Source organism: Papio anubis, chromosome 6, assembly GCF_008728515.1.
Source record: "Papio anubis isolate 15944 chromosome 6, Panubis1.0, whole genome shotgun sequence".
NCBI lineage: Eukaryota > Metazoa > Chordata > Mammalia > Primates > Cercopithecidae > Papio > Papio anubis.
The window spans coordinates 67,866,536-67,883,393 of record NC_044981.1 but is presented as its reverse complement, the minus strand read 5'-3'; the positions used below and the strand labels follow the sequence as shown (position 1 = coordinate 67,883,393).

At 42.5% G+C, this 16,858-nt stretch overlaps 1 protein-coding gene across 5 annotated transcripts in view; it reads right to left on the bottom strand.

Moving 5' to 3' along the window:
• Window positions 1-12,695, bottom strand: part of KCNQ5 (potassium voltage-gated channel subfamily Q member 5) — a 564,981-nt gene extending 552,286 nt beyond the window's left edge. For all 5 annotated transcript variants that reach the window (XM_017958019.3, XM_017958018.3, XM_017958020.3 and 2 more), the window contains exon 1: window positions 10,446-12,695. In XM_017958019.3, coding sequence (XP_017813508.2) covers window positions 10,446-10,843 — 398 coding nt within the window. In that variant the 5' untranslated portion in view covers window positions 10,844-12,695. The remainder of the gene's footprint in view (window positions 1-10,445) is intronic.
• Between the last annotated feature and the right edge of the window lie 4,163 nt (window positions 12,696-16,858).

Sequence of the window (16,858 nt, the reverse complement as noted above, 5' to 3'; positions counted from 1 at the left end):
GTTAGTGGGAATGTAAATTAGTTGAGCCGCTGTGGAAAGCAGTTTGGAGATTTCTCAAATAACTTAAAACAGAACTACCATTTCACTCAGCAATCTCATTACTGGGTATATACCCAAAGGAAACAGACCATTATACCAAAAAGACACACACACTCATATGTTCATTGCCATGCTGCTCACAATAGCAAAGACATGGAATCAACCTAGGTGCCCATCAATGGTGGATTGGATTTTTTTAAAAAAGGTACATATACACCATAGAATTCTATGCAGCCATAAAAAAGAATGAGACCATGTCCTTTGCAGCAACATGGATGTAGCTGGAAGCCATAGTCCTAAGCGAATTAATGCAAGAAAAGAAAACCAAGTACTGCATATTCTCACTTATAAGTGTGAGATAAATACTGAATACATATAGACATAAACATGGGGACAATGGACACTTGGGACTACTAGAAGCGCGAGGAACGGAAGAGCCACAGGTTGAAAAACTACCTATTGGGTACTACGCTCACTACCTGGATGCAATATACCCATGTAACAAACCTGCACAAGGGCGCCCTTTATCTAAAATAAAAGTCGATTTTTTTAAAAAAGAAAAAAACCTGGCCAGGCGCGGTGGCTCACGCCTGTAATCCCAGCACTTTGGGACGCCAAGGAGGGCGGATAACGAGGTCAGGAGATCGAGACCATCCTGGCTAACACGATGAAACCCCGTCTCTACTAAAAATACAAAAACAAAATTAGCCGGGCGTGGTGGTGGGCGTCTGTAGTCCCAGCTACTCGAGAGGCTGAGGCAGAAGAATGGCGTGAACCCGGGAGGCGGAGCTTGCAGTGAGCGGAGATCGCGCCACTGCACTCCAGCCTGGGCGATAGAGCGAGACTCGGGACTCATCTCAAAAAAAAAAAAAAAAAAAAAAAAAAAAAAAAGAAGAAGGAGGAAAGAAAGAAAAAATCTAACAGGCAAAGTAAAGGAAAGAAAATATAGTGGCTAAGCATGTGTGGCTCTCAGCCAACCTGCCTTGGTTCAAAGCCCTGTTCTGCCATTAACTCAGTAGCTGACTTTGGACAAGTTACTAAACCGCCCCCTACTTTGGTATTCTGGTTTGCTAAAAGGGAGATTATAACACTAACATTACTTATTGGGGTTATTCTGAGGAATAAAAGAATTAATGTGCATAAAGCATTTAGAAACATGTCCAGCACATAATCAATAATTAAAATGACTATTATTTGTGATAAAAAAAAAATCTTCTCTATGACTTTATTCTCTCTTGATTTTCCTTTTAGCCTTGTATTTCCTTGTAGCTAGTGTCCAATCTCCCTTTTATTCTTGCCAAACTAACTGAACATATGGCCTAAATATGCTGTTTCCTCTCCTCACTTCTGATTCATTTCTCAGCTAACAGCAATCTGCCTCTGCCCTCACTGCTTCACTGAAGGTTAACACTGATGAGGTTATAAAATCACTGAAGAATTCCACATTGCCAGATTCAATGGTAATTTCTGATGGGTCTTTATCTTACTGAACCACTCTCTACATTTCAGACCCTTAGTTTCCACAACCCTGAACACCTTTTTGTCTAGTGTTTCCTTACAGCCTGCTGCCTACTCCATGTCATTCCTTGTTTCCTTTGCTCATCAATTAAATGTTGGTATTCTCCAGATTTCCATCCTTGACCTCCTACCCTTAATCTTTATTTGCTTTCCTCGTGATTTTAACTCTTGTCTGTATTTTTATGTCTTTTAAATCATCATCCAAGAGCTACTGTACATTTATAGTTGGAATTCCCACAGGCACCGAAAGCTCAGCATTTCCAAAGCTAAACTCATTTTATCACCCCTGCAATTTGCCAACCTGTTGTTCCACCTGTATTGAGTTCAGTTAATAGCACCACTATTTATCCAACCACCTAATCCAATAATCTGGAAATAACAAATCTATATCTTTTAATCTTCCACATTCAATCATTCACTAACACATTTCAACTCTATTGTCATACTTTTCCCCCTACTACTGCCCCAGTCTAAGTCATAATTATCTCTTGCTTAAGTTGGAACAAGTTTTAAAATTTAACCTCTACCTCAAGTTTTGTCTCCCTCAAGCCATCACTGATAGAACTAGTAGAGTGACCAATCTAAAATGGAAATCCAATGACATTACCTGCCTAAATCCTATCTTCCTCAAAGATTGCCCATCACATAGAGGATAAAATCCTAGACCTTTATCATATAAATACAGCCTTCTACCACATTGTGTCTGTTTTTCCCTCTAGTTTCAATGACAGCTACCATGCTAAGTGTGAATATGTATATATTAAACATTATGTATACATATACAATCCATATAATATCATAACACCTTGAAGTAATATTTTATTCCTATTTTATAGATTAAGAAACTGTTACTGATATTTTCTAGATTAAGAAACTCGTACCTGTATAGTAAAAGTAATGTTGATCATTAAATCTAAATCTCTCATATTCTCCAATGGATTTCTTTGAGGTCAGGTCCACATTGTTCCTTTCTTTGAACCACCAGCATCTAGCACATTGCCTGGCATACACAATGGCTGTTAATCAAATGTTAAACTAAATTGACTGTTTAAAAAGAGAAGTGATGGATTATAACATTATCATTAGATTATGCAGCCACTGACTGAAGAAGGAATAGGGATGCTAGAATTACCTCACAGGTACAATAAATGACAACAATGACCACTATGACTGAGTTCGTAAAAAGTGTGTATCTGTTCATCATGTAAAAATTTAATAATCTTTCAAATTATGAGATAAGCTCTATATTATCAAGAGTAAATTTAACATTCTTTTCATTTCTAAATTGCATTTTATTCCAGTGTCTTTTACTTTTAGAGGATCAAAACAAAGGGAAATAGACATATTTGCACTAACACATATTCTCTGTTAAAAGATACAGTATGTATGTGCTCATGTTGCACTTGTATTTGTATGAGTATGAAATATATGTATGTGCACAATACACAAATGTATATGATGAAAAACTTCAAGCTATTTTTAAGTTTAGAAATTGATGACTTTAATAACATTTAGGAAGCTCATTCTTCAGACACACTGATTGCAAAGGATTAAAAGATCACCTGAAACCCTGAGACCATTAAAGAATTTCATTAATTATGAAAAAAATGCAGATGTGTGGCCAATCTTTCAGGTTGCAACCAAATAAAACTTCAAATAACGCACTCATAAATGGCTGAAGGAAAAGGAAATTAAAATGAAAACACATACATATTAAACATAACTATGAGCTGTGGCTGTTCAACAATTGGGCTTCAAGTAGTTTCACACCATTGGGCCAGGATAAAACATGCTCTGCTGGCATTTTCGTCTGCCAAAATAGCCATTTGCAATCAAAAATTAAAACTGGCACTACTTCTTTGCAAGCAGTTTTCAGAAGGCTGCTGGCTATCTTTCTTGTTTATAGTTTTTTTTGTATCAGTCCTTCATTTCATTTTGAAATACCCTTTTCATTTTTTTCCTTTTAGGCTATCGTATTCCAAGTACTAATATTTTAACATTTTTCAAAATTTCTATTTGTAATATGGTCCTCAAGTACAATAGCATCGTTTAGATTTCTAAAGACTGATTAGAAGAGTATGGAAGATTTTATATATCAGCACAGTATAAAGTAGTATAACTTCTGCGAGGCCTCTGTAGGCTTAAGAGAAATCAGTGATTTTTTTAAAGGAATGCAGGAGCAAAAAGAATATGTAAACATCAGTCTCTACAGACATAAACTTAATTCAGAATAGAATATATATGTAAATAGTAAAGTAATTCATTAGGTCTAATTGAGTCTGACACATAGAACGACCAACAGAGTAAAATTCCATCTTCCACAAGGGAACTAATAGTATATTTTGGAGATCTGGGGTGTCAGTAAATGAATCAGCATGTATGCATGGAGCATCTTTTATGTGACAGGCAGTATTCTGGGTGCTGGTGATATAATAGTGAATAAGACAGAAACCCCTGGCTTTAAAGAATTGGGGGTCAGGGAGGAGACAAGCAATAAACAGATCCTCCTCCAAGCAGAGGAGGAGTGATGTATTCTGTTAAGTCTTTAGAAAGATCACTATGGGCCAGGTGCTGTGGCTCATGCCTGTAATCCCAACATTTTGGGAGGCTGAGGTGGGCAGATCACTTGAGGTCAGGAGTATGAGACCAGACTGGCCAACATAGCGAAACCCCGTCTTTACTAAAATGCAAAAACAATTAGCCAGGTATGGTGGCACAAGTCTGTAATCCCAGCTACTCAGGAGGCTGAGGCAGCAAAATCGCTTGAACTTGGGAAGCTGAGGTTGCAGTGAGCTGAGATGGCACCACTGCACTCCAGCCTGGGCAACAGACTGAGGCTCCATCTCAAACAAACAAAAAGAAAGAAAGAAAGATAACTTTGGCTACTATGTAGCATAGAGACCTTGGGGATTTAGGAATTAAGTTAAAGCAACTAGGTAAGAGGCAACCCTCAAGCTCACAGAAGAGGAAGGGAAATAATAAAAAGATCAGGTTACTTCTTATTCCAAATACTCCTTCTCTTTTATGATAGTATTTTAGACTCTCTACAGTATCCTCTACCATCTTGGATCACAGACATGATTGTGCTCATGTCACAGATGAAGATTTGGAGACCCAGAAGTGTGAGATGACTTACAGAATTAATTAGTGGCAAAACTGCAAGCAAAGCACTAATCTTCTACTTCTAGTCCCATATCTTTTTTCTTTTAAATGAATCGTCAGTGTCTTACTTCTAAAAAAACTGAAAAGACTTGGTAGTTCTTTCAGCTTCGGCTCACCCCGAAGCTCCTCTATGGAAGGCTTATAAGGAAAATTATTTACTTACTCAATTAAGCAAGCATTTATGGAGGGTCTACTAGACATGAGGCACCTTGTTAGGCACTTAATATTTAGAAATAAGTAGAAATTTCACTGTATGGAAGCTCGCTCTCATGTGGGAGAGACAGACCAAGCAGCCCATGATGACAGTACAATGGGGGAAGCACCCTTATAATGACATTGGTAGAGTGCCATGGAACCTGAAACAAGGGGCACCTAACTCATCCTGGCAGAGGGAAGGGAACTGTTTGGAAATATGCCCAAGAGGAAGTGATCTTTGAACTGTACTTTGAAGAAACATTAGGAGTTTAATACCAAGGGTGCAAGATGTGGGGAGAATCCAAGAAAACAGCATGAGCAAACACATGGTGGTGAGACACAGGGTGGAGCAGTACAGTAAGGGTGGGGCTTAGAGTGCATATTAGAGGGGAGTAGTTATATAGGAGTCTATGCTCTGAGGGTCTTGTGTGAACTCTTCCAAGGAATCTGGAGTCTAACCTACACTACTGTGTCCATTTTCCCCAAGTCTTAACCACTCCTCAGTCCACTTGAATCATATTTATGACCCTTAGCACCCCACTGAAGCTGCAGCAGCAAAGGCCATCAGTGGCTTCCTTCATAAGAAATCCAATGAAATCTTACCTAACTTTTCTAGTTCTTTCTGCAGCACTGGAAACTGCAGGCCATAACCTTTTTTCCATATGCATCTTCCTTTACTTTCATGAAAAGAAGATCCCCTGGATTTTCCCTTGGCCTTTGGGTTGCTGTCAAGCTTCTCCCAGGTTCTTCCATTGGTTCTTACTTTTTCATCCACTGCTTGGTGTTGGTGTTCCTCAGTCTCTTGCCTCCACTGTGCCCTCACTCACTCTATATATTCTTTGGACTATCTCATTTTTTTCTACTCATTGCTTTAATTACCACAAAACTGACAGAGGCTTTCAAAGCTAAATATCTGGTTAGATATTTAGATTAAACTCCAGATTTATAAATGAATCCATTCCTTCAAAAATATTTTATTGAGTGTTCTCTATGTGCCAGAAATAGTTCTGGTTGCTGATCCAACATGGTTGGAAATAGACTGTGCCTCGTTCACTGCTATGTTCCCACCACTTACAGTCTCCACCTGAATGACTCACAAACATCTAAAACCCAACATATTCAAATCTGAGCCCATTATATCCACCAGAATATGTGCCCTTCACTCTTTGTCCCATATATTAGTGAACGGCACTTCCATTCCTCAAATCAACCAAGTCAGAATCATCTTCCTCATACCACATGTCAGACTGGTGAAAACAATCTGCAAATTTTATCTCCTTAACATTTCTTTGGTTAAACTCCTCCTTCTCATCTCCATAGTTACTGCCTTAGTTCCTTAGGAAGTCATCTCTCATCTTTCTACTATGATCCACAGCATATAGTAGATAGTCAACAGACATTCACAGAATAAGTTTATGAATAAATGAACACAACAATGAATGGAAAACTCACACAATTGCTATCATCTCCTTATAGGCCATATTTATTTACTGAACTCCAATTTATTTACTGAACTAATGAAAGGCAAATCTTTCCAAAATTTATATCTGATTATGTCATTCCCCTGATTATCACCATTCAATGACCACTACTGCCTACAGGATAAATACCAGATACTACGGTCAGCATCTGAAGCTATCCAAGAGATTGATTACTTGCCTTTTGCTCTATCTTCTTTTCTTGAGGCTTTCTACACCCTCAAAATACTTAACAGCACCTAGAATTACTGTGCTGATTCACAACCCCATATCTTTACTCAAGCTGTTTTCTCTGTCAAGATTGTTCATTCCCTCCTGCTGTGCCCACCTGAAAATTAACTACTCATTTGTGGAAACTCAGCTTACACCTCACTTCCCCTTTGAAGCCTGTGCTGACATTTCTGCCCAGTCTTCACTTCGTAACTTCTCTTTCTAAGCACACCAATAACATTGTTTCACACTTGTTCACAGGCTCATAGTAGTCCTTTGCTGGAGTCTTTTCTTTCCTCCAGAGTGGAGGCCTTTGCCTTGTTAATTTGGGAATTAGCACATATTACACACTCCAATACTTGTAGATGGATAAATAGATGAAGGAGTAGGTGATGAGAGTCATGGAAATATTTTAGGCAAGGGGATGATATGATAGGGTTTGCATTTTACGAACAATACTATGATGTTAGAGCAGAGAGAAAGCTAAGAACAGAAGCCAGACGATCAGGCAGGAGAATATTACAAACCATCCAATGGAGAGGTAAGAAACAGAATGGAATAGAAGTAGTAAAGAAGAAAAGGGAATGTATTTGAAAAATACCTATAAAGTAAACAAACAGTATTTAATGACCATTTGCCTGACCAGAGGGAGTAACTATGAGAAAAAGGATGACTTCAGAGCTCCTAGCTTGGGTGACTTCTTCTTGTCTCCTTGTTTAATATCTATAAATTTGCACCCATAGCATTAAGTCAGACAAAGATACATTAGGCAAAGTGATCAATTACATGTATCTACAACACCGTTTCCCATGTAATTTCTCAGAACCACATTTGCTGCATCAGTGCAAATTTATATACGAAGCCCCATCCTGTGTTCCTCTACTATCCTCATTATTCTTCAAAATTTTCCCTAAACAAGGAGGAATTAAAAAGGGACAAACAACATTCAAGGCAACGAGTCACCTCATGTTTGAACAGCACACTAGTAAAATGAAGAAAAGTTGAAGACAGGAAATATGGCTGTCAGGTAAATCCTTAAGAACGGTAAGGGCAAGGATCTCCTAATCCCCACTAATTTAAAAAGTTTAAGGGAAAGTATTTGAAGTAGGTCATCCCTTGCTCTGTCCAGCCATCCTATCAATAGGCTAGGATATGTACTCTTGAAAAGACATTTTATACCCCTAAAATACCATTATAATAATTATTTTTGCATAAATAATAGAAATTTATATTTACCTCAAGCATAACTTTAAACATGCTTTTCTTGTTTCTTGGCAGTGAAAACACTGGTCGACCAAGTAAATTCATCCCTGAAGTACCTCATTAATCACAGTGCACTTGTTCTTGGCAAGAACCTTAATATGCTACAAAAACTGTTATTAAAGTAAGATTTGGGGATTCCCAGACTGGCAAGGAATTAGTTAATTACACCTCTCTCGAAATTATTTTCTTGGGGTCTAGTTAAACTTACAGCATAAAGCAACTTCGATAAATGAATGTAATGCGTAAAGTCTGGCTATTCTAAAGCTCATTTAAAATCACAAGCAGCAACTGCCAAAGATGGCCTCTTTCCCCAGGGTCTGCTTAGTTGTGCACGATCCTCCCAGAAGATGATACTATCCATTCCCTCTTTGTGCTAATGTGGATCTAGCACCCCTATCTAATTGCTGAGGCATTACAGTTTCAGACTCTAAAATATATAATGCAAAACTTCACATAAGCTACATCTATTAAGTACGTAATTTATTTCCTATCTACCACTAAAGATACTGCTAGACTGATAAAGCTTGGTGGATAGAGAAGTATACAACCTTGAACCTTTGGAAAAATAATTTATCAATGTTTTAAAATCTGTAAGCCCATACAAACCTGTTAACACCAATACATGGAAAAGAAAATGTTACGTTGCAAGTTTTCATTGATGTTCAAGAACAAGTTAGGAGATGCAAAGTATGTGCACCAACCAAGGCTTTCTTTAACTCTGTCTGAATATACAATGCATAATATACCAAAAATGAAAGGCTAGAAATGGTATCATACTTAAAATTCAAAACCATACATATTTTGAGCATACAGTTGTAAAGAAAAAATCATAATCTATACAGTACATATTTGCTACCAAATTGAGTATCATAATTGCTAATTTCAGTATATTCTGACAGGTCAAAATAATTTACCAGGCTTATTAAGTAATATGTTTAATTATATATCAGTTCAGAGGAGATTAATATGAAAAGTGTCAGTAGCATTTCTCTATCATTATCCTAACCACATTTAAATAAATGTGAATCTTACATAAAAGTTATACTTTTTGATGTAATACTGATGCAACACAACCGTTCTCCTTGTGTGCACTGTAAAACGGAAAGTTGGCTGGAATATTCCGCCTAATGCTACATGTTCACATCAATCAGAAACTGTAAAATTTTCCAGATACCAGAGACCCACAGATTGTAGACTCCACCAATTTCCTGACTCCTATGTGGTCGAATTCCAGGTTCACCTAGTTACAAAACCAGCCCTTCTTCCACGTTATTTCAAAACACGTTTCTGGTGTTGATGCTAATTCTACACCCCCGGAGAGAGTTATGTACGGATGACACAACTTATCTCTAAAAGAAACCTAGTCCGTGTGCTCAAGACTTATTTTACTAGGAAACAAGGAATGTATCAGCGAGTATCTGCAACTTTCTCTACTGGTCTTCTAAGGTTGATGTCTTTATATTTCATCTTAACAAAAAAGAAGCAGAAATAATGATACTAAAAAGAGAGGAAGCAAAAGGAGAAAAGGAAGAAAAAAAGAATTAGACATGAGGTAACATTATAAAAACAACCTTAAAATGCCCAGATAAACGTGACTCTAATAGGAGACTGAATGAATGGACTTTGTGGGAAAAACAGTAGTAAACTTTAAAGCCACTGAAAGGTTTTAAATGCCTAAGGGAAAAATAAACATTTGCTTCCAATCATTTTCTCATTAAGCATTCTCTGCTAGATGGAGAAGGCTTACTGAAAACACACACACACACACACACACACTTTGACTCCGCGCCACAAATGGGGACTTAATCCACTGCCTGATCTCTGTCCGAGGCGACCCATTTGCGCTTCTGCTATCGCACCTCTGCCCGCGTTCCTGCGCCCCAGGTTCCCCGCTGCCTCCCTACCCGCTGCAGCGCGGGAGCCTTGCTTCGCCTGGCCTGCTGGCCTCCTCTAGACCTTGGCCACCTTCTCCGTGGCAGGAAGGGCTACATGCACTGACAGATTTTCCGTTGGTGGTGGCTGGGTGGTGGCGAGGCGTGTTTCCGGGCGCACTTAAAACCTAGCAGCTCTCTCCACCAAGTAGCAGCTTCCCCTATTCCGCCCCTAGGACTGAGGACCTAGCCCTCGGTACCACCTCACTCCTCCCGGTCCTACCCAGCCATCACCTCCTAACCTCCCCAATGTACTCTCAAGCCTCACACAGGCGCCTGTCCTCCCTTTGCATTCCCTAGCTCCCGGGCGCCCCGTTCGGTTGAAGTTTACGTATCTTGGGACCTAATTGCTCCCAATTATCCGCGCAGCCTAAGTCCCGCGTCTGCCTGGCTCCCGCCCCGGGAGCCTGAAGCTACCGGGCAGTTCATTGGGTGTCCTCGGGAAAATGGTTCAAGCTGTAGAGATGGGAGAAGTGGGGCTGGGGGAAGGGAGAGGCTCCAGAAGGAAGACCACGAACACGTGCGAAGAAATAAAAGCCACCACGTGTGCACGCGCGCGGGGCCCAAGGGCGCGAGCGCGGAGCACGCCCCAGGGGGCCAGGGACAGTGGTCCCCTGGAGCGGGCATAGCAGGGGGCGCGGGTACTCACACGAAAGCGTGGTAGATGAACGCCCAGCCGCGGGGTCTCTCCAGCACGTTGTACAGGTAGTTCTGCACCCGCCGGTACTTGACGTTGCGCCGGCAGCTCTGGCTACTCGTGTAAGAGAGCGGCTTCCCCAGCAGGCTCATCCGGGCCCCCTGCTTGCCCCGGCGGCTCTCCCTCAGGCCACCGCCGCCGCCACCGAGCGTGGCCGCGCGGGTGCCCAGCAGCAGCAGGCCGTCGCCCCTGGCGGCTGCCGAGTTCAGCAGCACCCTGCCCCGGCCCGACTCCACATCCTTCATGCCGCTGCCCAAGCGCCCCCCGCCCGCCGCCGCCGCCGCTGCGCCGCTCTTCACCCAGAGCCCGGCGGCGCCGCCCTCCTCTCCTCCCGCGTGGTGGCGGGGCATGGCATCACCACGGGCACCGCGAGGGGGCCGCCAGCGCCTGCGGCGGGGGCAGCGGCCTCATGTGCGCCGGCGGGTTTCAAGGAGGAAGCCGGCGGCCGACGGGGCGCCCGCCAGCCAGAGACCTCTGAGCCGGGGGCGGGGAAGCAGGCAGCCAGCAAACCGCCCGGGCTTCGGGGCGGGAAAGGAGGGGCTGCAGAGGAGGCCGAGGAGTCCCGATTTCTAACAGCCTTTAGCTTCGAATTCTAAATCCGGACCTGTTTGGGGCGTCAGTTTGAGAGGGTTTCTCTTTCTCCCTCATTCCCGCGACTACCACTCCCTCCTTCCCAAAGTGCCCCCGGGGACGGAGTGGGGGAGTGCGGGGCGCTCCGAGGCGCGCTCCCACGCGCGCACACCCAGCCCCAGGCTTCCCCTTTCTTCCCTCTCTCCACTCCCCACGCCTTGCAGTGAACCGACTCCAGAAGCCCCTCTCCGAGGCGCGAGTTTAGTTTGGTTGTGGCAGGGGCTTTGCAGCTGTCCGGAAGGTGAAGTCAGCCTTGTGTCCTGAGGAGAAACTGGAGACGCAGGTCGCTGTGCTCTCCCGCTGCTACGTCGCTGCGCCGGATCCTGCCATCCTTCCGCAAGGGGTGAGAGCGGGAACAGCCCTGCCCTGCCCTCCAGGTATTAGCTAGCTTGGAGGCTGGAGCGCAAGGTAACGCTCCAGGCAGTGGCACTCGGGTTCCCGCACACGGGCGAGCCCTCCGCAATTCAGTGGACAGACTCGAAGGACGCGGCTGCCGAGTCCGCGAGGCAAGGACCAGGCATCTTCCCGCGTCTCACTCCAGCCTGCGGACTGTGACTTTCCATCCCAGTATCAGACAACAAGCCCGCGAGTAACTGAACATCCTTTCCAGTCCATGGGTGGGGTGTGGAAAGGGCGTAAAACTCCAAAGTTGCTCCTCCGCTGTGAGCGAGCTGCCCCGGGGCTCTGCTTGACTGCGGCGCGAAGCCTGGGAGAACAAACCCGGTTCCCTCCGTCAAGAAATTTCCATTTAAGTCCAATAAAGTCATATGATTGAGAAGTTCGGCAGCGGCAGCGAGGACCCCAGTGTCTGGTAAAGAAAACCTGAGGGTGGGGTGTCCCGGACGCCAGCTTTTTGGGGTTCCGACCCCACCCACCTTATGTTGTAACTTACAAGCTTAGAGACCTGTTGCAAGGAACAACTGACTGGGTCTTCCACCACCTCTGGCACCCGGGTGGTCCAAAGCCCAGGCACCCTTGGCGGAGAGAGAGGCCACGGTGCCACTGGCCGCGGCCTCTGGCCTTCAGAAACAGTATATTACAAAGAAAAAGCAGTTTAAACCTCACATTCAGCATAGGGAAAACTGAAGGATGCCAGGCTTGGGGACTTCTTCCAACAGAGTGGCTCTTCCCTGAATATGAACGAAAACAATCATCAAATTAAACTGAAGGGAAAACTAAGCTTCCACCACAAAGACACAGCAGATAGTTGCAAGGTGGATTCCTTCGGGCCTCTTCCTTTCCTAAGGCTAAAACAATGCTAAGGCAAAAAGTCTTCTTGCAGCCGTCTCCTCCCCTCCGAGATAAATACTTTCCCAATTCCCCTCCACCCTGTACACACACCCACGCCCGCAGCAGCTGATTTTTGTCTCCTGCAATAACTCGATTTAAATGCTTTGCTTTTACTCTTCATTATCACTATTATTTGTGTGAAGCCCTCTTGCCTGCTCTTGGTCACCAGCAGGAGCAAGCCCTCCCTCCTTTCCCCCAAGCCTCTGGGCAGCAGAAGCTAGCTGGGAGCTCTCTGCAGCTGGCGGCGACGCCACGTGACTGTGAGCCGATCACCAGCACCCAGAGTCACTCTAGCTTTCCCCTAATACACTTCACACCCACGCACTGTGGAGGTGCGAGAGAGGTTGCTCCGTGCGGTGCTATTCGAGGCAGATGCAGAGAGCGCCCTGGAGTAAGCTCTCCAATCCTAGAGCTGCGCGGGACCCTGACTGAAGGCGGAGGGGGCGGGAGGGGGGTGCTATTGCTATATTTAGACTCCCTATGGAGTTTCTGTGCAGGGACTTTCAGGGTGAAAGATCTAGAGACTTAAAATGACTCGTGTGCCCGCTTTAAACGTCAAAATCTTGGCCTTTCTGCAAGCAGTAAAATGAAAACCACTTCCTCTTAACTTAGCTGTTTTCCTTGTTACAGACTTCTACTTTCGCTGGGTAGGTAAAGTCACTTCCATTTCTCTGGCGCCGCTGGGCCCCGCATGCAGGCAAGAAGTCTCAGGAAGGCAGGACACAGGGACACGTCTCCCTGGAAGACAGCCAGCTGCTTAATTTCTAAGTGATGCTTTTCTGGGGTGCAGCAATAATTCTAGTGAAACTGTTATTGATTAAGCAAATGCCATTTAAGCTTAATTAAGAAGAAAAAGAAGAAGAGGAAGAAGAGGAAGAAAAGAAGAAGAAGAAGAAGAAGAAGAAGAAGAAGAAGAAGAAGAAGAAGAAGAAGAAGAAGAAGAAGAGGAGGAGAGGAGAGGAGGAGGAGGAGGAGGAGGAGGAGGAGGAGGAGGAGGAGGAGGAGGAGGAGGAGGAGGAGGAGGAAAAAGAAGAAGGAGAAGAAGAAAAGAAAGAAAGAAACCGGTTTCTGGTATCGGTTTTCAGCTGCTGGGAAGGACCTTTCACTTTTGTCTTCTAAAGTAACCGCCGTTTGGATACACAGCCCAGGAAAAGAGGACCCGCTCAAGTTTTCGCGGGTAATGTATGAGAGTTACTAGGAATCCAACAACCTGGCTTCCTAGTTCACTGTTCCTTCCACCCATCAATCTGCATCTCCAGCAAAGGATGGATAAAAGAGCACACGGTTCTGGGGTTTTGTATCAATCTCTCTGACTGCAACCACTGGAAAAGACTGGCTTAGCTCTAACCATCCCACCCTTGAATGCCTAGGAAGAAAAAGCCAAGTGAGGCTGTGCCAGCCTCTCCTACGAGAGTCTCTGTTTGCACCTTGCTTTATTTGCTACCTGCTAACTTCCCTCAAAAGACAGGAATTAACTTTGGAGAAAATAAAGTGTTTGTGATTAAGCTTTGTTGTTGTTCCTTTGAATACACATGTTGCTAGGAAACTGCCTTTTATTAGTTCATTTTGCTGAAATATTAAAATTCAAATATAAGAAAAGAAGATAGGTATACTGAGCAGTGAGTAAAACAACAGTGTATATTCTATGCATTATAATTACATTAGAGCATTATGAAGAGGTAGAGGTAAAGGCAAATGTTAACTGCTAGTGTAAAGTATGTGAGTTGATTGGCCCTCCCCATCTTTTGAGATGTGTTTGCTTTTACTCATTCATTCTCTTAAGATGCTTGCCTGAAATTTATGACCTTGGAAACATTTTCTGAAGTCTACATGGATATGGTTTCAATTGAACAGAGTTTCTAGAGATATTTTGTTTCAATGTTTTTTTTTTTCTTTTTTGGACATGGGGTGTTGCTGTGTTGCTCAGGCTGGTCTCAAACTCCTGAACTCAAGCAATTCTTCCACCTCAGCCTCTCAAAGTGCTGGGATTGCAGGCGTGAGCTCCTGGCCTCAGTGTATTTTCTATACCATTGTATTATCCTTCTGAAAGGTACTCTGAAATAATAATATTTAAAATTCTATACATGAGCTAGAGATGCACAAAAAAAAGGCTTTCAATGCCCATAAGAGGCCCAGAATAACTGGATCTGGACCAGTTTCACAAAGCGTCAATGACCCATTACTCTCCCACTTTCCTTCTTCTTCATGCTTACCCATTTTCTCATTTGCCCCAATCTCCTACTACAAGATATGCCCCTACCAAGTCATGTTCATGAGTCTGATCAACTAGTGAGTGATAGAAGTGTCACTCTTTAGTGATATGGATGCATTTTGATCCAGTGTGAAATTCCTGGGCTAATCAGACAGGGAATGATAAATAGAATTCTTAAACCCTATAATAAAAAGGAAATGCATGTGACATGAGTCTGCTTGGGAAAATAATGAAGGGGCAAATATAAAACTAAAAAAGTAGAAAATAACAAACAAAAAGAAAATGCACTAATGGAGAAATGGAAATTCATGATTGGCTGCTGTTTAATGATGTGCACAGGGCTCAGCAATTTGCCTTGTAAGTGTAGAGGTAGAACTGAAGTCTCCAGACTCCTGAAAGTCCCTTTCAGCTACACCACCCTTCTCCTTAACTTTTATTTCCTTCCAATCAGGCCGTAACCAAACCAATAGGCATAGCAACTATATTGCATTTCATAGATATCATAATCATTGGTTCAGTAAACGTATTTATCTCCTACTATTATTTTAAATGTATCAGCATAATATACCATTTGTTTTGATCAGTTATCAACAATTCTTATCTCTAAGAGATATCATACAAGTTTTTCACGCTGTTTCTTCAGCAAGCAGAAATTAATCAGAGAATCCAGGACAGTATCAGAGATCCTATGAGCCTCACCAGACTGCATGAGAGTGATAACACAGTAAGAGTCCCAGGCCTACCTCACACAGCAAATGGGACATTGTTCCTCAGAACAGCCTTTGCCTCAGGGATGCAGAAAGGAAGCAGATGTGAATGAGTGTGGCTGTAAGGAAAGGCTGGTAGAGAAATAGTGCAGAAAGGGCTCAACAAGTTCTCACCATTTTTATTCCAGCAGCTAACAAAATTAACGTTTCTAGGAATTACTGAAATATTGTGCTGACCACAATTGTTGAGGCAAAATAATAGCAAATACTTATCATGTGTTTTGTATGTGTTAGGCACTGTGGTTTACAGTAATTATTTCAGGCCAGGTGTGGTAGCTCATGCCTGTAATCCCAGCACTTTGGGAGGCCAAAGTGGGAGGATCACTTGAGATCAGAAGTTCAAGACCAGCCTGGCCAACAGAGTGAAACACCATCTCTACTAAAAAATACAAAAATTAGCTGGGCGTGGTGGCAGGTGCCTGTAATCCCAGCTACTCAGGAGGCTGAGGCATGAGAATCGCTTGAACCTGGGAGGTAGAAGTTGTAGTGAGCCAAGATGGTGCCACTGTACTCTAGCCTGGGTAACAGAGTATGAGACTCTGTCTCAAAAAAAAAAAAAAAAAAAAAAAAAAAAATCAATTGTGACAATAGTTTCATAAGTAAGCACTACAATCATATCCAATTTACAGGTGGAGAAACTGAGGTGTAGACAAGTTAATTTTTTTAAAACTAAAAAGTAGCTGAGGCAGGGCAAAAACACAACCAAAACTAGATTTTTAACTACTAATCTATATCAGCTTTTGAATAAAAAATACTTAGCCTATTATTGTGTATTAATAATCTTAATGGTTTTTTGTTACAAATGAAAAGCACTGGAAAGTTTCTATTGGTTATCTTGGAGGAGGATTTGAGGTTTTATTCCAAACACAAAAATAGCTTCAATATTTCTGTTCACTTTTCCTGTGGAAGTAGGAGTTCCCCTGCATAGGTACTCTTCTGTGTTGAAATTTAAAAAATAGTCCCAAGTCTCATAGTATCAGTTTCTTGAAACTGTATTTACATTTTGATCTTTTTCTTAATGCTATTCTCAGCTTTATTTATAAAACCTGGTTAATTCTATTTGGCCATACCTGATTTCGTTTTTTTCCGACATGTTAATATGTCAGCACTACTCTCTATCTTTTAGCCAACTATTTAAACATGTCTTTCTGGGAATAATCTGAATAGAGTCATTTGAACCTTTTAAGATCCATATATTTAGAAACTATGTGAAGAGGTTGCCACAGAAAGCAAACATCTCCTTTAAGCTAGTGTACCGGAAAATTCTGTTACTAGTCTGTGCCCCCTAGTGGTACTGACATTTTACCATTGTTTTTAAAAAGGAAATTAAGAAAGCTTCTTTTATGAAGTTCTCAAAACTTACTAATCTCTTCAACAAGTAATCTTCAACTATCAGGTGCCAACTACCTGGAGTGGTGCAAAGATGAAAGACAGTCCTGATTCTTGTTATGTTCATAGACTAGTGG